This window comes from Narcine bancroftii, chromosome 1 (assembly GCF_036971445.1).
Source record: "Narcine bancroftii isolate sNarBan1 chromosome 1, sNarBan1.hap1, whole genome shotgun sequence".
Taxonomy (NCBI): Eukaryota; Metazoa; Chordata; class Chondrichthyes; order Torpediniformes; family Narcinidae; genus Narcine; species Narcine bancroftii.
The window spans coordinates 424,820,440-424,845,220 of NC_091469.1; the positions used below are offsets into that span (position 1 = coordinate 424,820,440).

At 43.4% G+C, this 24,781-nt stretch overlaps 1 protein-coding gene across 10 annotated transcripts in view; it reads left to right on the top strand.

Moving 5' to 3' along the window:
- The window catches only part of dnah5 (dynein, axonemal, heavy chain 5), a 343,529-nt gene that overhangs the window by 220,269 nt on the left and 98,479 nt on the right, over positions 1-24,781 (top strand). For all 10 annotated transcript variants that reach the window (XM_069914173.1, XM_069914167.1, XM_069914169.1 and 7 more), the window contains 4 exons: positions 13,531-13,665; positions 15,666-15,788; positions 20,812-21,025; positions 21,130-21,353. In XM_069914173.1, coding sequence (XP_069770274.1) covers positions 13,531-13,665; positions 15,666-15,788; positions 20,812-21,025; positions 21,130-21,353 — 696 coding nt within the window. The remainder of the gene's footprint in view (positions 1-13,530; positions 13,666-15,665; positions 15,789-20,811; positions 21,026-21,129; positions 21,354-24,781) is intronic.

A 24,781-nucleotide genomic window follows, 5' to 3' on the forward strand; every position in this document is an offset into this window, starting at 1 on the left:
GAAGGGTTATAAATTTTCTTTTCGATACCCTGCTGTGTTAAAAGTCTTTTATGGCAACTTTCAATCTCAGTTTTTTGAGAATGACCATGATGCATTAATTTTTGCTAATTCATTACCGGATTTACGAGGACATGGAAGAGTTTCACCACCGTCGCCTAAAAAGAGGGCAAATGGAAATGGAAATGGGCAGAATGGAAAGAAAGAAGTTTTAACACAAAGTCTTATTGACATTGAAGATCCGGAATAATCATTGGGAATGGAGTCATTGGGTTAAATATATTTACGGTACTGGATTGCATTGATATGAATGATGTATTTCTGGCTGGATGGGGCGGGGGGGGGTGGATAGCACTGAAATCTTTGATAGTCATCTGCCACTAGTGGGGTTTACCACACCCAGTTTTATAGGGCATTTTTTGGGGATAATTAAATTTTTTAATATATTTTCTTTTAAAAAAATATTTAGGGGAGGGAGAGTGGTTTGAAGTTACTAGAAGGGGAGTGATATTTTGTAGTAAGTGATTATATTGTTTGTTTATAAGGATGTCTAATTTGAAATTTGCAACTTTTAATGTTCAGGGGTTAAGTAATCTGATTAAGCGAAAGCGAGTTTTGGCTTATATCAAGAAAATGAAAATTGATAATGCCTTTTTACAAGAAACACATTTGACTGAAAAAGAACATTTGAAATTGAAGAGAGATTGGGTTGGACATGTTTTTTTTTTCATTTAAATCTAAGGCAAGAGGAGTAGCAATTTTAATTCATAAGAATTTGCCTTTTGAATTGCAAACTATGGAAGGGAATGCTGGAAGGGTTTTAAGGGTGAATTGTAAAATTTTTACTGAATCTTGGTCTTTGCTTAATCTTTATGCACCTAACATGGACGATGAGTGTTTTATTTCGGATGCTTTTTTGTTATTAAATCAAGCTAATGAAAATATTTTAGTTGGGAGAGACTTTATTTGTGTCTTGGATCCTTTGTTGGATAGATCCTCAAAAAATATAAAGAAATCAAAGATAGTGATACAAATTGGGGCCTTGATGAAGGATTTAAATTTGGTAGATATTTGGAGTAGGGTTAATCCTACAGAGAAGGATTTTTCTTTTTACTCCTCTCGATATGATTCATTTTCTAGAATAGATTTTTTTTTTAGTGTCGGCACATTTACAAGGAAGGGTACTACAGGTGGAATATAAAAGCAGGGTTATATCAGATCGTTCTTTATTATTTTTTTCTTGCCTAAGTTCAGAAGTGGTATGTTCATCTTATAGATGGAGATTTAACACAATGTTGTTGAAAAAACCAGAGTTTGTTACCTTTCTTAAAGAACAGATTACTTTCTTTTTGTCTGAGAATGCTAATTTTGTGTTATGGGATGTATTAAAAGCTTATTTAAGAGGACAGATTATTAGCTATACCACTAAAGTTAAGAAGCAGTATGTGGCAGAAAGTTTAGAATTAGAAAATCAAATTGATGAATTGGAGAAGGAATTTCAGAAGGAAGTGACAGAAGATAAAAAAAAAACTGCCTTTGACTAAACTGAAATTGCGTTATAATATGTTGCAGACTTATCAATTTGAACATTTAATTAATCGATCTAAGCAGCGTTACTATGAGTTGGGTGAGAGGGCACATAAGGTACTTGCATGGCAGTTAAAAATGGAACAGGTTTCACGGACTATTAATGGTGTAAAATAGAATTCAATAGTTACCTATAAACCTCAGAAAATTAATGACCAGTTCTATTCATTTTATAAAAAATAATATACTTCTGAGGGGAAACAGGAGAGTGGTCTATTGATTCTTATTTATCTAAGTTAACGTTACCAGCATTAGAAGAGGAGGATGTTATGGATCTGGAAGCTCCATTTACAGAATTAGAGATTAAGTTGGCTAAGTTGGAGATGCATTATGGGAAGTAACCAGGTGACGATGGGTTTTCGGTGGTATTTTATAAAACTTTTTATGAAGATTTATCTTCAGTGTTTGAGGAGGTATTACAACAAGTGATTGAACAGCATGAGTTACCAGAATCTTGCTCTAGTGCTTTAATTACTGTAATCCCGAAAAAAGATAGAGACCTGTTGTAACTGTCTTCATATGGACCTATTTACCTAAATTGATACATGTTGATCAAACAGGTTTTATTAAAAATAAAAATGCTTCAGATAATATTCTTTGATTGATTAGTCTGGTCAATGCATATCGACAGCAGCCCAACCATCCAATGGTGGTTGTGCTTGATGTGGAAAAAGCCTTTGATAGGGTCAAATGGGATTTTTTATTTAAAGTATTTGAGAAGTTTAAATTTGGCCCTTTTTTTATTGGTTGGGTTAAAGCTTTATATACGAACCTGATTTCTATGGTGGTGACAAATGGTCAAGTCTCATCATCATTTAAATTGGCGCGTTCAACTCGACAAGGCTGTCCATTGTCACCAGCCCTGTTTGCATTGGCTATTGAACTGTTAGCTCAAAAAATAACACAGAATGAACAGATAAGAGGGATGAGAATTATGGATGAAGAGTATAAGATTAATTTATTTGCAGACCATGTTTTGATATATTTAACAAACCCAGAACAATCATTGCCACATTTGCGGGAATGTTTATTACAATATGGAACATTATCTGGATATAAAGTTAACTGGGACAAGAATGAAATTTTGCCAGTTGGAGAAGGAGACTATTCAGAGTATAAAAACATTATAAAATTGAAATGGTCTGATAAAATTAAATATTTAGGAATAATTGTAAATACTGAGTATCAATCTTTATATAAGTTAAATTATGTTCCTTTATTAAAAAAGATTAAAGCAGATTTAATTAAGTGGAAAGATCTTCCGTTAACTTTAATTGGTCAAGTTAATTGTATTAAGATTAATATTTTTCCTCGTATTCAATATTTATTTCAATCAATACTGTGTTCTCTTTCAAGGGTTTTTTTTTGGGGATTTAAATAAAGTCACAAGAGAATTTTTATGGAAAGGTAAATTACCACAGGTAGCATTATATAAAGTTACTTGGAAGTATGCGTTAGGTGGGGTTCAATTACCCCATTTTCAAAATTATTATGAAGCAGCTCAGTTGAAATTTATTAGTAGACTGATGGATTTGGACCAACCCCTGAGTTGGGCTAAAGTTGAGATGGCTTGTATTTCTGAAGTCGAGGTGTATCAATTTATATTTTGATGGAATGTAAACTTGTTGAGGGAATATAATATGCTGATATTAAAACATCTATTAAAGCTATGGACTAAAAAAAATAAGATTTTAGGATCAAAAGGTAAATTGTCAATTTTAACTCCACTATATAACAATCAGCTTATTTCTTTTTCAATGTTTAATAGTCATTTAAAGAGCTGGGATTCTAAGGGTATTAAAAGATTACAGGATTGTTTTGTAGAAAGACAGTTTCTTTTAATCAATTGAAAAAGTGTTTTGATATTGCTCAGAATTCTTTATTTGTTTATTATCAATTTCGAGCTTTGGTGAAAAATATGTTTGGTAGAGAGATGATTTTACCTGTATTGACGGAATTCAATTTGAAGACTACTGGGCAGATATGTGTGGTGATAGTGTTACTAAATTGACGAATGTGTGGTATGGAATGGTTAATTATAACTTTTTAGATCAGGTGTATTTAACCCCAGAGAAATTGAAAAAATATGGTTTTAGTAATTCGGATTCTTGTTTTAGATGTGGTGTATATTTACTGGAACTTCTTTATATGCTGCTTGGTCTTGTGTTCATGTACAACCATTTTGGGAAGAAATTAGGTTAATTTTGGAAAAATCATATAAAATTAAATTACCGTTAGATCCATCTGTTTTGTTAATGGGTTGTATGATTCCTTTAAAGGGATTAGGGTTGGATAAATTTCAAATTGCATTTGTATATTTAGTATTGTCTGTAGCTCAAAAATGTGTAGCAAGTACATGGAAAGATAACAGTGATTAATATAATTCGACGGTTTAATTAATTGAAAACTTGTATTGTTATGGAAAAAATTACATATAATCTGCATGATAATTATTCTTTTTTGTTAATAAGTAGTTACCATATTTGGAATATATGTATTTAGATGTATTTTGATTTATTGTATATTCTTAGTTTCTCTTTATATATTTTTGGCTCTCCTGAAGAGAGCTGGCTGATGGGGTAGGAGAATGGGTGGGGATTTGATTTAACTTTATATATATATATTTTTTTTTATATATATATTCAAATAAATTTTTCTTTATGGAATATTCTGTATTACTATTAATGATCCTTTAAATAAATAAAGTTAAAAAATTCAAACATGAAAATGAATCAAACTTTAACTTATCTCTATACTTATACTATACTCTACACCAGGGGTGTCAAACTCAAATTCACGGAGGGCCAAAATTAAAAACTTGGACTAAGTCGAGGGCCGAACTAAATATTTATTGAAAATTTTCAACAACATCTGCATGTTTTCTCTTCTTTCAACATATGTAATGTTAAACTTTTTCTTATTAAAATAAATGTTTAATAATAGTTTTGGATAAACTCTTTCCAGAAGCATTAACAAATGAGAAATAAAATATTCAATAAATAATATTTCTCTATAGAGGATTGGTCAAATGTTGCTAGTGTGCTGTCGAATAGTAAAATCTGAGGGCTATTAAGAATGTGGGAGAATAACGTGATTCCTGAAACAATCAAATGGGTGACTGATTGTGGGCATGAACTCTAGCAGGGTTATTTGCCATGCCCTTTTTCCATTGGTACAGATATCCTTTGATTTACACACTTTTCAAGTTTTACGCCTAATGAGCTTGTATCCAGATGCAGGACCATTTTTAACCAGGAATATATTTATCACTGTGACATGAAACTATTGGAAGATCGTTTTATCCTGAGATTAAAGTTCATAATCCTTACTCAGGCCTGTGTGCGTGAGGGCGGGGTTTGCGGGCGATCGGGTTGGACAACGACAGTGCGGGGGCATCGGCTCTCGCTGCAGGGCGGCATCTCGGCAGATCAGCGGCTCCGTCACCGTGAGTCGTGGGTCGGCCTGCGGCAGGGAGGGGGAGTGGGCAACGGTCCTGGCGAGGTCAGGCCCCCCCTGAGTTTCTGCTGGACCCCCCTTGACCTGCTGAGTTTCTCCCGGATCCCCCTTTGAGTTTCTCCCGGACCTCCCTTCACCTGCTGAATTTCTCCCGGACCACCCTTGACCTGCTGAGTTTCTCCCGGACCCCCCTTGACCTGCTGAGTTTCTCCCGGACCCCCTCCCCTTGACCTTCTGAGTTTCTCCCGGACTCCTCCCCCTTGACCTGCTGAGTTTCTCCCGGATCCCCCTTTGACTTGCTGAGTTTCTCCCGGACCCCCCTTGACCTGCTGAGTTTCTCCCGGACCTCCCTTGACCTGCTGAGTTTCTCCCGGACCCCCTTTTCATTCCGTGCCAGTGTCCCAGGACCTTTCCAGGGCAGTCTCCGCGCTCAGGACCACGCTGGGATCCCGGTCAGCAGTGGAGGAGCAGGCGAGCGCGACTAATCCCGATCCAGCCCACGCCACTCCCGAGATTGACGGGGGATTCCACCCTATCTGCCCGTCTAGCCTCGCTCTCCATGTGTACTCCAGGCACCCACCGCTGGTCCGGTGTTAAGGCGCAGGGCGGCCGGCGCCCCCATCGCCCGGCGGGGAGCCCCAATCTTCCCTCCGGCGTCCCGACTCCATCTGCAGCTCCAAGAAACGCTGTGCCACTGGGGTTCCGGGCGCTGGGAAGCGGCCTTGGTTCCCCTGACACCGGCCAGGCCGCACTGCAATGGGCGGGGGGACACGACAGCGTGTTTATAAAACCACCCACCACTACTTTTCAAGGACCAGGATTTTTCTCTCTCTCACCCTGGGACACAGCGGTTACTGTGCATGTGCTATACTAGCGTGGCGGCCAGCGGGCCACCTCTAATACATTTTTGATATGATCTTGCGGGCCAAATATAATTATATTGCGGGCCAAATCTGGCCCGCGGGCCAGAGTTTGACATGTGTGCTCTACACTAACCCAAATTACCCCATATAACCTAACCATATAACTGTTTACAACCCCATTCATATTCTAAGCGCACATGTATGTAATGTGTGTGTGTATGAATTTAAGAAAAGTTCGTTGGTTCATAGTTCAATCTCACTTCTCCTTCTTCCAAGTTCTCCAGCATTTCCACAACTGAGGTACCACCACTAGTCTCCTCAGGGTCTCGCTGATGAAACTTGCCCCAACAGGGTTTTCCAAATGGTAACCTCTTTCTTCAAGCTACCACAGAATTCCATTCCTTCCTCTATTTCAAGAGAAACATCAGACAGATAGCACTTCCAGCTTGCTTTCATCAGTTTCAGTTTTCCCTGAAAAGAGAGAAAGTTGAGTTAACAGCTCAGTCCCACACACTGACTGACTGAGCTGTTAACTCAACTTGTTCTCTCTTCCAATTGAAACTTCCAAAAGAAACATGTGACTCACTTGCAAAACCCCCACCTTCTTCAGCAAACAACAGGAGTTCTTTCTTCTGCCCCATCTGTTGTTAGATAAACAAAATCCAGGAGTGACCTTTTTTTTTTTGTTTTTCGAAATCTTATTTATTAATTTTAACATATGAAGAAAGTAAGTAATTCACGTACAGAAAAAATACAAAATAAAGTATTACAAGTGCAAAGTAACCTAGTTAATACAATACCAATCTCGGCATCTCCCCCTAACAACTAAAAACTAAGACTAAAAAAAAACTATTTTTAACCCCTAAACCCCCCCTCCCCACCCCCACGATAAAGAGTGAAGAATTAATATTATTAGTATAATAAAAAAAATTAAAAATATATATCTTTAAAAAAAATCGATATATATATAAAAAAACAAAAAAAAATAAGTATTAATTATTAATCCAAAATTTTTTTATTATATAAGAATATATATGAAAAAACAAAAACAAAAAGAACTTAAACGAAAAAAAACCCAACTAATAAAAAAAACTTTAGACAGCCTGAACAGCAAGACAATGGTCAAGCATTTTATGAAATCAGTTCAATTAACACCTACTTGTAAAAGGTGCTTACAACCTCCAAAGATCTTCAGTATTTCTTCAGTCTTTCAAATAAGATCTGTTTTAAAATGTGTGAATGTATGTGACCTACTCTAAATCTTATAAATTCTCCCCAAATATTAATATTGTTACAATACTACCTTAAATAATCCCTTACTAATCATAGAGCACTGATGGCATAGGGATTACTTCAAGCAATATGTGAGTGCAAAGAAAATTGTTGAGAACCAATGATATACAGCATAGTAACAGGCCCTTACGGCCCATGAGCCCATGCCATCCTGTAATGGTATGGATTGTATGTACTCATTGGCCGGTAAAGGCTGGGACTGGCCCACCCCCTGTTGACACTCTCACCTGGACTCCTCCTGGGACCCAGGCCACAAAGGTCAGGCTATCTCTCCCTTCCTGGCACTTCCCTAGCTTGGATCTGGGCCAGTCAAGTCTTATGTACAATAAAGCCTATTGTTCCCCACAGTCTTTGTCCTTGTGATTATTGGGGGAACTGGTAGTGCACAACACACCCAATTAACCTACAACCTTCGATATGTTTTGAAGAGTGGGAGGAAACCGGAACACCTGGAGGAAACCCACACATAAACGGGGAGAACGTACAAGCACCTTATAGACAGAGTGCAATTTGAGCCCTGGTCCCAATCACTGGCGCTGTAACAGTGTTGTGCTAACCGCTGTGCTAACCATGCTTCCCTATATTAGGAGTAGATTAGAGGGCTGAGTATGTAGTCTTGTTGGGCACTGGTTTTAAGAGTGATTGTGGAGGACACAAAATCGCAGATCAAGTTGCAGAGGGGATTACTGAAGTCAGTTTCTCAGTTTGGAATGGGTTATTTGGCACTGTGGTATTGAAGGTGGAACTGATTATAGATGTTCCAGGGCTGAGTATAGAGCCAGGGAAGTGATGTATTCTATGCACATGATGTGGTGGTAGGTGAACTGAAGCCTGTTAAAGCTGGCTACAAGGCTGGAGTTTATCTGAGCCTCTTGAAGCACTTCATGATGATGGTGTCAAAGCCACTGTTCAGTATTTAGGTCCATTAATATGTTTCATTTGGGACATGATAGGGACCTTCATCAAGCAGGTGGATATTTCTGCCTGTAGCAGGGAGAGTTTAAACACATCTGTGGAAAAAAAGGCCACATTAAATGGCCTTTTAGAGGAGCTAACGGTGTTTTTAAACTAAAATTCTGCAAAATGGTGTCTGTGCCCAAGATGGAGGCGCCTGTGCTTGGCAGCAGCCTCAAGGGATTGCCGACTCTGGGGGAGCCTGGGGCACCAGAAATGGAGAGAACATTCTTCTCCCTCCATGGAGAAGAAGTGAAGGAGACAACCATACAAGACTGTGACCACAGCAGCAGACCAGCGAGGGGCTCAGTTGATGAAGGACCCACAGAGGCTGCGGGTGATTTGTAGTCATGGGACCCACACTGGCTTTGGGCTGCTGGAGACTAGCTCATTGGAACCAGATATTGGAGCTGGGATTCAAGGGGGGGTTTAGGGAAAGAAGGCGCCGGGGGAGTCATTGAACTTTCCTGGTCTGTACTGGATGTCGTAACTGAACATGGCCAGCTCGACTCTCCAGCGTAAGGTCTTGTCATTTTTGATCTTGCCTCTGTTGGTGATGCTGAACATGAAAGCTGCTGTGCGTTGGTCAGTGAGGAGGGTGATTCTCCTGTCTGCCAGGTAGTGGCACCAGTGGCAGACTGCTTCCATGATCTCCAGGGCCTCCTTTTCAATGGTGGTGTGCCCGTGCTCTGAACTGTGGAGGGTCCTGGAAAAGAAGGATCTGCCCTCTTAATTGAGGGTGGCCACAAGGGCAATATCAGAGACATCACACTCCACCTGGAATGGGGTGTCCTCATCCACAGAATGTATCGTGACATTGGCGATGTCTTGTGTGATGTGGGCAAATGCTGCTTGCACCTCGAGGGGGAGGAAGGGAAAGGTAGTGGCTTGGGCCAGTGGGTGGACTTTATCCGAGAAGCAGGGAACCCATTGGGAGTAGTACAAGAAGAACCCTAGGCACCTGCAGAGGGCCTTGAGTGTGTGAGGGAGGGGAAGTTCCATTATGGGGCGCATATGTTCGGGGTCGGGACCGATGACACCATGTTCCATGATGAACCCTGGGATGGCGAGGCGGATGGTGCTGAACATGCACTTCTCTTTGTTGTAAGTGAGGTTCAGCTCCTCAGCCATTTGGAGAAATCTCTCCAGGTTGGCATCATGGTCCTACTGGTCATGGCCGCAGATGGTGACATCGTCTAGGTATGGGAAGGTTGCTCTTAGATTGTGCCAGTCTACCATGTGGTCCATCTCCCACTGGAACACAGAAACCCTATTTGTGACCCCAAAGGAAACACTGCGGAACTGGTAGAGGTGCCCATCTGCCTCAAAAGCAGTATAAGGTTTATCCCGGTTGTGGACGTAGGCTGAATTCAGGTCAATCATGGAAAAAACCTTATAGTGGGCTGTCTTGTTGACCATGTCGGCTATTTGGGGTAGGGGGTAGGCATCCAGCTGGTTGTAGCAATTGATGGTTTGGCTGTAGTTAATGACCATTCTTGATTTTCTTCCCCCTTTCACAACCAGGACCTGGGCTCTCCAGGAGCTGGTGCTGGGCTCTATGATACCTTCCGCCAGAAGCCACCTCACCTCTGCCATGATAAAGGTCCTGTCGGCTGCACAATAGCACCTGCTCTTGGCTGCTACAGGCTTGCAGACTGGGATTAGGTCGTTGAAGAAGGATGGAGGGGAGACCCGCAGTGTGGAGAGGCTGCAGGTGGACTGGGGGCAGTTGTTGGGCTTTGTGCTGTGGACAGAGAGTGGGGGGAGTTGGCCACCGAAGGCAAGGGTGAGGCTTTGGAGGTGGCATTAGAAGTCCAGCCCTAAGATGGCAGGGGTATAGAGCTCGGGCATGACCAGGAGCCTGAACCCTTGATATGCTTCCCCACCCACTGTTGAGCAGCACCCGAGTGCCGTGATAGAGTGGTCCTGGGCAGCGCAGGCGATAGAGAAATTTGTTGGGTATACCTTTAATTTCAGCATACGGACCACGTTCGGTTGCACAAAGCTCTCAGTACTGCTGCTATTACCTTTCCATTGACAGCAATGTCCATCATCAAGTGCTCGAGTCCGTGGGGAATACCCTTCTTTAGTGTGGTGCACACTTGGACCATCTCAGGGTCCAAGTCGCTGTTCCCCGATGGTTGTGGTGAATAGAGGCCAGCAGCTTCCCTCTGGGGTGTAGGGTGCGCGATTGTGTTCACACACATGTTGAGCATGTCATCCCATTGGCGAGGAGAGCGAGTTGGGGCAGTTGGGGGCTGGCTGGCCTATGATGGCGGCGCCCAGTGGACACACGTGGTGTTGGGTGACTCAACTGCAAGTAAGGCCAGAGATGATGTCATTGGTGCAGGTAGATATGACGTCATCAGTGTGGGCAGAATTTGGGTGGAGGAAGATAGCAGCGCTCGTAGTGAGCAAAAAAGTGGCGGAGCGGGTGGGTGGCCGGACCAGAAATGACGTCGGCATTGCCGACAGTGGGTGGGGAAGCATATCAAGGCAGAAGTGGCAGGCCGAGTATTGGTGCTCCTCAGTCTTCACGTTTGTCGGCGGCCGGGAGGGTTCCCAGCTCATCGTGGAGGGCTGCAGTGCTCCTGATGGGTCTAGAAAGCCACACTTTAGCAAATTGGCCTTATTTACTGCTTTGGGAGCAATGCAAGTTCCTCACCGATGAGTTCTTGTGGGAGTCCCTGTCTGACCAACACTGGGACCCATAGTAATTACAGCGGCGGGCTGCGTCGGCGGTGGTGATAGTCTTCTCCCCGGAGGGCCTCTCTGTGGCAGCAGTCATTGGCATCGGCCAGGCTGGAGTTTGGGGGAGTCGGGCGTCGAAAACTTCTGCGTGGTGGGCTGCAGTTTCCAGAAAGCAGACCACCTCCATGATTCTGGTCCAGGAGGCAGTACATTTTCCAGCTGTCTCAGCCGGGTCGCCCTCGATCGCAACCCTCGCACTCAGGCATCTCAGATGTGTCACTCGACCTCCCCTTTGGTCACCCTGTCTCGGTCGTGTACGGGTGAGTTAGCTCATGCAGAGCCCTATGATAGGTGCCTGCCATCTCACCTGGCTGCTGCACCCTGATTCTGAGCAGGTACCGGGTGTAGAGCACGTTCGTTGGGGCCTGTACGTGCTTTCTAGGATGGCCATTGCAGGTTAATATTCCAAGCAGTCTCTGATGGCCTGGAAAGCGTGGTAGCCCAGTTTGGTGCAAAGTACCATGAGTCTCTTTTATGTTAATCTCTTCAGTCTGTGTTTGGATGATGGCCTCAATCACATGCTTTCAGATCTCGAAGCGCGCCAGGGCATCTGGGTGTCGGGGATCGATTTCCAGACTCCTGATGGTGAGGAACTCCTCCAAGGTCTTTAAAATTTTAAGTGGATTAAATTGTGGTGCACTATGGTGCAGCAAGCAGACACAAAACTCTCAAAAGACTGTATTACAGGCTTTAATCTACTTAAACTCTGTCGTACACCAGCAGTGGTCTCAATGGCTCAACGTGTGACTGGCCTGGGAGGGGCCAGCTCGTGTATATACAGGTCAGTGATTGATTGCCAGCCAGGTGGAGTCAGCCTCCCAGGTGATCTTCCTGCAGGTACAGAGGTCGCCTCCTGCAGTAGGCTGGTAGGCACGTGGCCCAGTGCTGTGGTTGTACTGAATACTCACTTTCAATCGTGAGTGAACTTCGCCGTTCATGTTGCGGAATACACAGATTGCCCTCTAACATGCAGTCCTCCACCCGCTTGCTGATAAGTTGGTCTTGGAGGTGGTAGATTCATCGAGGTTGGCTGCTGCGGCCTTAAATATGGACCAGTTTATTGATTCAAAACAGACATGTTGGATATCATGTGCATCTTCAGTTCAGCAATGTATGACTATTACAAGCTACTGCTTGTAAGCATTTAGGAGAAACACTGCCTGGTGGTCTTATTTGCCAAAGTGAGCGTGTGGGATGTACTGATAGACTATCCCCAAGACAGATTCAGTTAAAGGCTTCACTCTGTCCACACCTGTGACAGAGACCTCCCAGTGGCTAACCATTTCAGTTCTGCATCTTACTCTCATACTCGCATGTCTGTCTGTGACCTCATGTACTATCCCACCCAGACCACCCATAGATTGGAGGAACTACGCCTGATTTTCTGTCTGGGCACTCTCCAGTCAGATGGCATTAACATTGACTTTTCTGGTTTCTGCTAACCTACTCTCTTTTTCCACTCCCTTCCCTTCCCTCTGTCAGCTCTCTACCCTCTTCCCCCTCTATTCACTTAGCCATTCCTTCTCCCCTTGCTTGCTGCTATCCCCTCCCTCCCTTCTCCATCTATTGCCACTTGCCTTTGGGACCAAGCTTCCCCTTACCTTTTTATTTGGACTCCTGCTGATATTTTCCATACCTTAATGAAGGGCTCAAGCCCAACATGTCAGTTATGTATTTTTATCTTTGCTATATAAAGGACACTGACCCACTGAGTTTCTCCAGCATTGTGTTTTTACTTCAGCTAAAGGCAACTTGATTGTGTCCCAACATTTTATAATTGGCAAATGGTCAGCTACCACCTGTATAAAGGTTTGCTTTCCCATTCCCAACTTTGCAGTTTGCAGAAAGTTGTCTACATACATGACTTGTGATTTTTCTCCTGCAACATGATGCTGTTGCAGAAACCAGCATTTATTTTTGATCTTTAGTTGCCCTTGTCAAAGGTGAGTTTTATTTTCTAGATTAATTGTTGACCTTGTTGTGTCACTACTCCCTTAGAATTTTTTTTTGTCACAAGATAACAGTGGTTTAATGCTGCGGTAAGGAAGAAATACTGTTTTTCTTTTGGTGTTGTTGAGATGGTTTGTGACTTGATTGGTAAATGGAAGTGCTTGCATTCCCATCTTTGATGTCTCCGTTTTGCTATTGAATAAATCATGGCAAATTGCTCCAACTCGCTGTGACAGTGCGAGAGAGGGAATCTGCTGAAGGTGATACATGTCCTAACTGGCAAGCAAACTGTCATGTGGGTGGTGATGAACTTCTTGATTGTTGCAGCTGCAATCATCAGTGCCCTTGTTCACAGGTGGTGAAGTGTTTGTGGAAGCTGAATGGTGAGAACAGCCACTTTCTAAATTGGTCTTGCATGATGAATTAAAATTAATTTTGATCATTACTACCTGAAGGTACGTTTTTGAGTGAATTAATGATTGTAGTGCCATTTACTATCCTTAGGTATGAAATGTTAAATTCCCATGCCTTGGAGATGATGTGGACGAAACACTGGCTTGCTGCAAACTTATCCAAGCTGGGATGATAGTCTTACTTAAGGCAATTGAGAATGATTATGCATTAAAAATATTGCTACAATTTTTCTGAATCTTCTACTGTTTCTTTTTAAAAATCCTAGGCTGTTTTGCTGATTGGTGAACAAGGAACAGCTAAAACAGTGATCATCAAGAACTACATGTCAAAATATGATTCTGAGTCACACCTTGGCAAAATTGTTAACTTTTCCTCAGCAAGTACTCCCTTAATGTTTCAGGTTAGATAATATTTCTGAACTTGATCACATGTTCATTTCAATAAACAACAATTAGTTACTGAGTTTATGTTGGTTACTAAGAATATTAATGAAACAAATTATTGGTTATATTTTTGAATTCATAATTAAGCAAAGATACCATCCAGTGTACTTTTTAAGATGTACTGTTTTATTTAATTCGTTTCAATAAATTATTCCAAATTAGTTTCTCCCCTGTTTTCCTTCTCCATATGTTGTATGGAAACGTGATTCAATCATAAGATCATAAAATACTGAAGGAATATCAGAAAATGTAATAGTGGTGTGGATAAATGGCATTTATCTTTTATCGTAATCAAACAGGGTGCATTGGTGAGCTTGATAAGAATACTTTGGGTTATGTGATTTTGATGGAAATTCAAATTGACAAATTGGCTGTGGAGGTCTAGAAATGATGAGCAGAGATCTTGGGGAATGACACATTCCAGGGGTAAGAAGGGAGGCTGGAGATGGGGTGAATGTTTGAAATTGTTTATCCAAGATGGCAGATTATTGTTTTTTTCCTCATAGACAAGTATGATGACAGGAGAATTCGGGGGTGGGGGGAATGAAGGGTAGATGTGTGGTGTGTGTTATGGAGAAAACTGTTCTGAAAGTAAATTAACGTGGGAGCCAGAAATGTTTGGCAGCCTACCATTTAATGGAAAAGGCTTGAGGATGTAAGAGGCAATTTTATCATTATGATAAACTTTGGAGAGTGGTCACTGGGAGATGGAAAAAGTTCAGGGTTAGGGCATGGGAACTATGGACAAAGATTAACTGGAAGGTTTGGGATAAGAAAGCAGCAGGGACTGCTGAGTGGACAGTCTTGGTGACAACAATTATAAATCTTTTACTGGACATGAGAGTGAAAAGGAGTACAAGGAAATGTTTTGAGGTAAAAAAAGAAAGCCAGAGGTTCCAGTGTTATACAGAAATTGTGAGCAATTTTGTGAAAAATAAGTCAAGAAGCATTTGTAGAAATCCTGGTTGTGAATGACTAACATTTATCATATTCCTTCAAATCATAATTCCTCTCAGATAGATCAGGCGTGAAGTGTGCACAAGGAATATAGTCATATGCATGTAATGGTTTTCATGCGTTCTTGGGCATTTAAGATTGAAGAAAGGGTGTGCCTGTACATGTTGATGGCTGCAAAAATATTGTGATAAATACAGGGTCAATGGCTATGTTGGGAAATTGGAAGTTTGTAAGAGCAGCTGTAAGTGCTTGTACAATTTTGACCATCCAAAAACAATGCATCAGTTTCTGTATACATTCACCTCCCCTCTCATGACTGGCTAAGATCTCAGATTTTACAATAATGGTAGAACAAAATTTTCCTCAGGCAAAACATTGGTAAAGTTGAGATCATTATCCTTGGGTTTCACCACAAACTTTACTGGTATAGATTATTCTTAATCTTTGACCATAAAATTAATCTCCAACCAAATATCTGTACCAAAACTAAGACTGCTTGTTACCAGCTACATAATATCAACTGTCAGTATCCACATCTCAATTTATCTATTGAGACATTTGTCCATATTTTTATTACCTCTCGAGTTAATTAATCTCATAATCTGCTGTCCGGCATGTATTCTGCCTTTCTGAAAGCTTCAAGTTATCCAAAAGTATGTTGTTATGTTCTAACTCAAGCCCCATTCATTATACCCTCTATTCACTGAGCAGTTTACAATAATTTATGGAACCGATTTGCAACATGTTCTGTTGAACTGAGTCCCACTCATGAATGTATAATGTGACAACATACATGCATGTTTATTTTGAAAAGTCAAGTGTAAGTGCAACCAATATTGAAAAACACCTATGAATCAATTTGAGAAAAAAACTTAGGAACTGCTATGGGCAAACTAGTGAGTGACATGGAATGCTCTGCCAAAAAAAATGTAAGTGTAATTTCACTACATAAAGCATAATAGAATTACATGAATAATTCCATATTAATTTTGTTGCACAGCACACAATTGAGAGTTATGTTGATAAACGGATGGGAACTACCTATGGTCCACCTGCTGGAAAGAAGATGACTGTCTTCATTGATGATATTAATATGCCTCTGGTTAATGCTTGGGGAGACCAGGTAACCATTCAGAATTTTTTTTGCAGGTTAACCCTGACACAGTAATTTGCATTTAATCATCAGAACTGATGTTTCAGGAAGCTTGAGAATGGCAGAAACCCTGCCTTGCTGAATTTAACTGCTGGTAATGAAATTGAAAAATGATAAACAAGCAGATGTGGTGAGGGACATTTGGACTACCCCAGCAAGAAAGGAGCTGATGATTATGATATTATTGGCTGAGGAAAATGTGAAGATCATGGGAGATTAGGAACTCTGTTGAAGTTTGCTTGAGAGTTTTTAGAGTTGTAAATGATAATTGACTTCTTTAAGAAAATAATTGGATGGAATTAGAAAATGTACGAAGAAGGGCTCAGGCCCGAAACATTGGTTATATATCTTTACCTCCTATGGACGCTGCGAGACCTGCTGAGTTCTTCCAGCATTTTTGTTTGACTGCAATCACAGCGTCTGCAGATTTTTGTTTCTCAATTGGTGTCAGATTTAAAGATGATTATCAATTTAGCACCAACATATTCACCAATTTAATTCCAGCTTCTCTTATTTCTGTAGAGTTTAAGTTTACCTTCTTATATTTCAGTCAGATCTGTGCATTGTAGAATGACTTGTTCATGTAATAATTTTTTTTCTTGAGTTTGACATACAAAGACAATGAAACAAGTAATTTTTGATTCATAAAAGTTGCAATGTGTAATGGAAATCAATTTTTAAGTTATTGGATGGAATTAGAGATTGAAATTCCTTGGTGCATTTGGCATGAATTTTATATCTATCATGTTTTATTGACTTGGTGTGGTTTTTCTTTTGCCCTGATTCCCTTTCATAGAAATTATTGAGAGAGATACAGACTTTTGAGTCCACTGAATCCATCAACCACCCATTTAAACAAATCAGGCATTAATCCCAGTTATTCATTTTCCACACATTCTCATCAACTTCCCTCAGATTCTATACTTCACTTAAATGTCATATGCAATCCTTACTAGCCAAATAACCCACCAACCTGTACATCTTTGGAATGTGGGAGTAAATTACTTCAGTTGAAGGAAACCCAAGTGATCGCAGGTAGAATGTGCAAACTCCACACAAACAGCATCTGAGGTCAAGATTAAACCCTGGTTTCTGGCATTATGAAGCAGTGACTACCGGCTGAGCCACTGTAATTCCTTAATTTTTAATTATAGCTGCAATTTTATATGTCACATAATTATGGAATGGGGACATTTGGGGATTGAAAAGAAGGAGCAACATCAGATCAACTGCATATCATTTTCTCTGATTCTCTGATGTTCCTGACTTTCATTTCAAGGATGACAAGTTAATATTGTCCTGTCACCAAATATCAAAGTAATTTTGAGCCTTTGAGAGCTGAAAAATTGAAATAAAAATGGATCATTTTGGAAATAATCAATATGTTAGACAGAAGCTGTCAAGAGAGAAAGAGTTAATATTTCAAGTCAAAGACTATCTGATATTCTGTTGAATGTTCTCCTTGATCCCCAAATAACACACTAATATTTGTATCTGAAAGTAAGCTGATTGTCTCATGTATGTCCTTTCTCAGTAAAGCATTCTATAAGCATGCCGGAAGTAAATATTCAACAGACTTTTGCGGTTCAGAGGATTACTGCCTACTTTCGGACCTTACAGTAATGTAAAAACAGACCCTAGTTAAGAAATTGTTTTTGCTGAGTAAACACTTGAGATCACTGATTTCTTATCTCCTCACATGGTCCTGACCAATAAACTTGTAATAAACTTATTGCAATCTGTTGAGATATTGTAATATTTTCCTCACCCAGAACCAACTTGTTTAGTTACTCAGCAAAGAAAATTATAGGCAGCTTTACTCATTCATACTCACATTATGGAGCTTTACTGTTGGGAGGGTACAGCAGGTCCTCAAGTACTGTTATCAATGCCTTGAAATGAATTGATGCAAATCCTGAAAGATCATTGCAGCTGGCAAATAAAGCTTTCATGCAAATCTATAAAATAATTTCTTGTGCTTGAGAGATCAATTAACCTGTAATCGTTTGACTCAATTAGATAAAATTAATTCAAACTGAACCAAAATGTTTGAAAATATTTACTTTCCCTGACTTTACATTTCTTATCTCGGATACACGAGTATTCATAAGACTATGATAATGTGCAATCTGCATTCCAGATAGATTGTTTCTGTAGTGATTTCCATTGCACTTCCTCGATGATTCATCCCATGTTGCTCCCGACACAGACTGCATCTGGACCCCTCATCTCTCTATTGGATCCCACTTACCGAATCACCCCACTCCTCCTTCCCCAACCTCCCACTGCTCCACCCCCATCTCTCCCTCTCTGCCCCCCTCTCCCCCTACCCTCCAACCATCAATCCTCTTTGTATCCCCTCCCTTGGGCTACCCCTCCTACCCTTTGCTCCCTCTTTCTCTCCCTCACCATCCTCCTCCCACATACTTCCCTCCTGCCAACCACCCCCACGTACTTCCCTACCCCCTCCTCCCCTCCAGCCTCTCTAACCCTTCACCTTCAACCCCCCCACTTCCCTTCTCCATCCTCAGACCTCTCCAACATCCTCCACCACACTGACTCCCACTCTGACCCTTGTCTGGTTTTTACTAACCCTCTAACCTTCCCCTCTCAGAGGTGTAGTGCTCTATCCTCAGCAGAGGTTGCACCTTTGTCCCCTTCCATTCACACCTCAACGAGTTCTGCGCACGCCGCGATGCTGAACTCTTCTTCCATCACCTCTGCCTCCAGGCCCACTACTTTGGCTGCAACTCCAATGCCCATCCCCCTCCCAAGACCCTTTCTCCTGCTTCAAGATCTCTTCCTCCTCCTGGACATCTCCTCCTGGCCAGCTGCCCAGACTGGACCTTTTTAATCTCCAACTGCCACTGGGACATTAACCATCTCAAATTTACAAACCCCCATCTCCTACTCCAGTCTCACCTCCTAAGAACACTCTACCCTCCACTCTCTCTGCAACAGCTCCAACCTCACTATCAAACCTGCAGACAAGGGTGGTGCTGTTGTAGTCAGGTGCACTGATCTCTACCTTGCTGAGGCCAGTCGACAGCTCTCAGACACCTCTTCTTATCAGCCCCTCTCACAGGACCCCACCATCACCCATCTAGCCACCATCTCCAACACCATCTCTCACCTCATCGATTCCGGGCACCTCCCCCCCATCCCCCAATGGCCTCCAACCTCATTGTCTCCCATCCTCGCACCATCCATTTCTACCTTCTATCCAAGATACATAAACCTAACCATCTGGGTAGATTCATTGTCTCTGCTTGCTCTTGCCTCACGGAACTAGTTTCATCCTACCTCGACTTCATCTTTTCTCCCCTAGTTCAATCCCTCCCCACTTACAGCTGTGACACCTCACATACCCTCCACCTCCTCCAAGACCTCAGATTCCCTGAAACAGATCACCTCATCTTCAAGATGGATGTCCAATCCTTTTACACCTCCATTCCCCACACAAAAGGCCTCAAAGCACTTTGCTTTTTCCTGGTCCTCAGACCTGAGCAGTCACCTTCCACCACCACCCTTCTCTGCCTGGCAGAACTTATCCTCACCTTTAACAATTTTTTCTTTACCTCATCCCACTACCTCCAAATGAAAGAAGTAATCATGGGTACCCACATGGGTCCCAGCTATGCCTGCCTGTTTGTGGGTTTTGTGGAACAAAACATGCTACAAGCCTACACTGGCAAGACCCCCCAACTCTTCCTCCAGTACATTAACAACTACATCGGGGCAGCTTCATGCACCCATGATGAGCTCGTCAATTTCACAGCCAATTTCCACCCTGACCTCAAACTCACCTGGTCCATCTCTGATCACAGTCTCCCCTTTCTGGATCCTTCTGCCTCTATCTCAGGAGACGGACTCGGCACTGACATTCATTACAAACCTTCTAACTCCCACAACTACCTGGACTACTCGTCCTCACTCCCTGTCCCCTGCAAGGACTCCATCCCCTTCTCTTAATTTCTCTGTTTCCACTGCATCTGCTCCCAAGATGAGGTCTTCCAATCCAGAGCCTCTGAAATGCCTGCCTTCTTCCACAAACATGACTTCCCCTCCATCACTATTAACTCAACATCTCCTCAATTTCCTGCTCATCTGGCCTCATCCCCTCCCCTTCCCCAAGAAATAATAAACAAAGAATCCCCATCATCCTCACCTACCACCCCACGAGCCTCCATATCCAACACATTATCTGCCAAATTTCCGGCACTTACTACAGGACCCCACCACCAGGCACATTTTTGCCTCTCCTCCCCTCTTAGCCTTCTGTAGTGACTGCACCCTCCACCTTCCACTGCGGTCATAGGAGGTGTAATACATGCACCCATACCTCCTCCTTCACCACAGTCCGAGGTCCCAAACAGACCTTTCAGGTGAAGCAACACTTCACCTGTACCTCCAAAGAACTCATTTACTGCTTCCGGTGCATCCTCTGTGGCCTTCTCTACATCAGAGACTAGTCGCAGATTAGGAGATCGCTTCTCCCAGTACTTTCTCTCCGTCCACAACAAAATTGATCTCCCCGTAGCCAACTACTTCAATTCTGAGTCACACTCTCAAACTCACATGTTTGTCCACGGCCTTTCACACTACCCCACTCTGACCACCGCAGATTGGAGGAACAACACCTAATTTTTCTTCTGGGCACTTGAGTTCACTGCATTCCACTAATCAGCTTGCCTTTCCCCCCCTCTCCCCCCTCTTTAACTAGTCATTCCAGTTCCTACTTCCTTTCTCTCTCCACCTAGCTTAGACTCCTTCCCCCCTTCCACCTATCATCTCCCAACATCACCAACTCCCTTCCCCCCACTTTTGTTCAGACATCTTTCATATTCCCCGACACCTTGATGAAGGGCTGAAGCCAAAAACATTGGTGATGTATCTTACCTTTGCTACATAAAGGCCCTGTTTGACCTGCTGTGTTTCTCCAGCACTCGTGTTTTTTTTTCCATTGTACTAAACACTTTTTAAAAATTTTTAGGTCACCAATGAAATAGTACGACAGCTGATGGAACAATGTGGTTTTTACAATCTTGAAAAACCAGGTGAATTCACAAACATTCTGGATGTCCAGTTCCTTGCTGCAATGATCCACCCAGGTGGAGGCAGAAATGACATACCCCAGCGCTTGAAGAGACATTTTTCGATTTTTAATTGCACTTTGCCTTCTGACTCCTCAATTGATAAGATTTTTGGTAAGATGAATGTCTGGCAATTTAGAAGTATTTTTCAAAATCTGAGACACTGTTACCAAACTCATTTTGCTGGAAATGTAATTTTATAATGATTATCTTTTTAGGTCTTATTGGAACTGGTCACTTCTGCCCTGAGCGGGGCTTCTGCACAGAGGTGAGAGCTCTTGTAGCCAAGCTGGTGCCAATGGCTCGCAAACTCTGGCAAAAGACAAAGGTGAAAATGTTGCCTACACCAGCCAAGTTTCACTACATCTTTAATCTAAGAGACCTGTCACGAATTTGGCAGGGAATGTTGAACACCTGTTCTGAGGTTGTGAACGAAGAAAGTGTGAGTATTGTGTCAAAACTCTTCAAAGATATTTTCATTTTGACATGCATATCAGAAAATTTTGTGCCACTGGAGGGAGAGACAAAATGCTGAAGGAACTCAACAGGTCAGGCGTCATTTATGAAGGACAAAAGATGGTTGTTGTTTTTGGGTGAAACCCTTAATTAGGAATAGCAAGAAACAGATTCACAAATAAAAGGTGGGGGGGGGAGGGGTTGGTGGAGATGGGTGAATTCAGTTGGCAGGTGGGGAAAAATGGGGAAAAAAAAACAAGAAGCTCAGAGGAGGAAGACGCAGAGGGCTAAAGAAGTTGGACTCTGATCGGAGGAAGGAAGGGAAGAAGGTGGGTACCTGGAGGAAATATAGTGTGGAAAAACCGGAAAATGTTTTGAATATTTTATTTATGATTTTCTAAACTTAAACTCAGTTATCAACATTGTTAATATTAACAATGTCAATTGCAATTTACAATTGTCAATTTTATACAAAATTTCTTGTAGAGTTCAAGCTTTTCCTTCCCCTTTTCTCCCCCCTACACCCTTCACATTTAACACTTAATATTCAACCAATCACAATTACACATAACACTCAGGACATTCACAACAAAGGTATAAAATATACATCAGGGTTTATGGGTTTGTCACGGCAGGCAGTGCTCAGGCTGTTCTCTTGATTTTTTTCCTGGTTGAGATGGGATGTACCCCCCGCCCCACTCCCCTCACCAATCAAGGGACAGACGGGGAGGGCAGGGCAGCGAGACATGACAATCCTCCCTATAATTGTGCTCCCATGGAATTTAGGTTTGGTTGCCAAATCTTCATGAAAATATTGTATTTTTTTTCTTAAGTTGTAAATAATTTTCTCCAGGGGAACACAGCTTTGCATTTCTACGTTCCAGCACGTAATACTCAAGCAGGAGTCGGACTTCCAGTGCCAGCAATAGCGTCTGTGGTACAAATCCCGTGCTGTCTGTAAGGAGTTTGTATATTCTCCCCACATCTGCATGGGTTTTCCCCGGGGACTGTGTTTTCCTCCCACTGTTCGAAAACTACTGGGGGTATAAGTTATTTGGATGTAAATTGGGTGGCACAGACTCATGGGCTGAAATGGCCTGTTACCGTGCTGCATATCTATGTGATGCACTGTCGTGACAGTAAGCAGACACAAGATTCAAAGACTGAACAACAGGCTTTGTTCAGCTTAAAGTCTCTGCTGTGGCTAGCTGTGCTCTGTTCCCGAGTGATTGACCTCGAGAGGGACCGGATGTGGCTTATATCCTGGGCAGATGATTGGCAGCCAGACAGATGGGGTTTGGTCTATTCAGGTCGACTGATTGACAGCCGGCCAGGTGTTGTCTGTCCTCCAGTGATCTTCCTACAGGTATAATCGTCGCCCCCTGCAATAGGCTAGTGAGGTATCACCACATTCACCCCCTTCTTTAAAATTGTCCCGGGGTGGTGGGGGGGGGGGGGAAGGTTACATAACAATCTTCCACAGGACCATATATATTTACAAGTTTAGATGGTCCAGCGACCGTCGGAGTCTCTGTGACTGTCGCAGGGTTGGCACCTGGTTAAAGATTGGCGAGGGTGCGCGAGGGCTAGTCGGGGGGTGGGGGGGGGGGGGCTGGGCCGGGTCCCAGAGCGGCTGAGCCGGGTCCCGGAGCGGCTGGCATGGCACAGCGTGGTGGGGTGGCCAGGGTGGCCTGAGTCGGAACGTGTGTGAGGCGTTGAAGGAGTGGGGAAGAGAGGTTTTTCCCCGTGGTTTGAGTGTGTAAGGGGTGCATAAGGTGGGGAAAGCGTGGTCCTGGGTGTCCCATAGATGTCCAGGACAGGGGAGATGCGTCAGGCCGGCATGGTCTTGGGGTGGTGGAGGCTGTTGTTCAGCAGTGGGTGCTCCCGGTGGTACCAGATCCCTGGTCTAGACAGAGTCCTCCCTGACGCTGGGGTACCTGATATAGGCGTAGTTGTGGTTTTCATGTAAGAGGAACATCTGATCGACCAGGGGGTCGGCCCTGTGGGCCCGTGCATGTTTATGCAGGAGCACCAGTCCTGGGGATGTTAGTCATGCTGGGAGGGAGATTCCAGTTGCTGATTTCCTAGGGAACAAGAACAGGCATTCATGAGGGGTCTCATTGGTAGCCATGCACAGAAGCAACCTGATGGCGTGGAGCACTTCAGGGAGGGGGTCCTGCTAGTAGTCCACGGACCAGCTTCCAGATTACCCTGTTCTCTCACTCCACCTGCACGTTACCCCTCGGGTTGTAAATAGTGGAGTGTGAGCAGGGGTAGGGGCCCACCAAAGTGAGGGTGATGCTCGGCAGGTGGCACTGGAAGTCTAAGCCCAGGAAGACTCGGGCACAGAGTTTGGGCATGACTAGAAGCCTGAACCCGTTGTATGACTCCCCCCCCCCCCCCCCACCCCACAGTCAGATCAACGGAGCAGCGTGGTCCTGGGCGGCGAAAGTGAAGGTGGTAAGGTAGATTTTGAGTCTCAAAGTTCGGGCCACATTTGGGTGTATGAAACTCTCGGTGCCTGCTGCTGTTGAATAGGCATTTTGTTACCTGACCGTTAATAGTGATGTCCATCATGGAGCGCCCGAGGCTGTATGGAATGTCTCGTCAGTGTGGTGGCCACTAGGACCATCTTGGGGTCCGAGTCGCTGCTCCCCGATGGTTGAGGCGAGTGGCAGCTGGTGGCGTCCTCTGTAGGCGTGGGGTGCGGTGATTGGCGATCAGTGGCATCTACAGGCGTGGGATGTGTTGGGAGGGCAGTCTGGTTGGTGCCCGTGTTGACCATATCATTGTCATTGTCGATGCGAGTAGAGTCGTCGGTGTGGGTAGGGTAGGCCTGGGTGGCCCAAGGTGGCGGTGGCACCGTCGCCCGCTCAGCACAAGATGGTGGCACCACTTGGGGTGCGTGGCAGCGGCATGGCTGGGCTTGCCCATCAGTCACACCATTCATGCGGGAGGAACTGATATCATCACGTCGTCTGTCGAAGGAGGTGATGTTATCGCGTTGGCCGTCGGTGGTGGTGACATCATCATGGGAGGCGGAAGTGGTGCCATTCCAGAAGGCGGAAGTGACATCATTGTAGTCCGGGGCTGGCGTCGCCGTGGGCGATGTGGCGCTCATGGTGAGCATGCGATGATCGTTCCCGGCAGGGGCGGAAGTGGGGCTTCCAACGCCAGGGAAGACGGAAGTAGTTGCGCGGGCAACAGCACCGCCCAGCATTCGCACGTGGCAGGGCCCGGGTAGGAGGGCGGTGGGTCATAGAGGTCCATTGAGCTGCTGGCAGGCTTAGAAAAGCATACTTTAGCGAAATGGCCTTTCTTGCCACATTTTGAGCAGTACTGATTTCTGGCTGGGCAGTTTTGGTGTGATCGTCGATCTGACAAACACCAGGACCCACAGTACTTACACGGGTG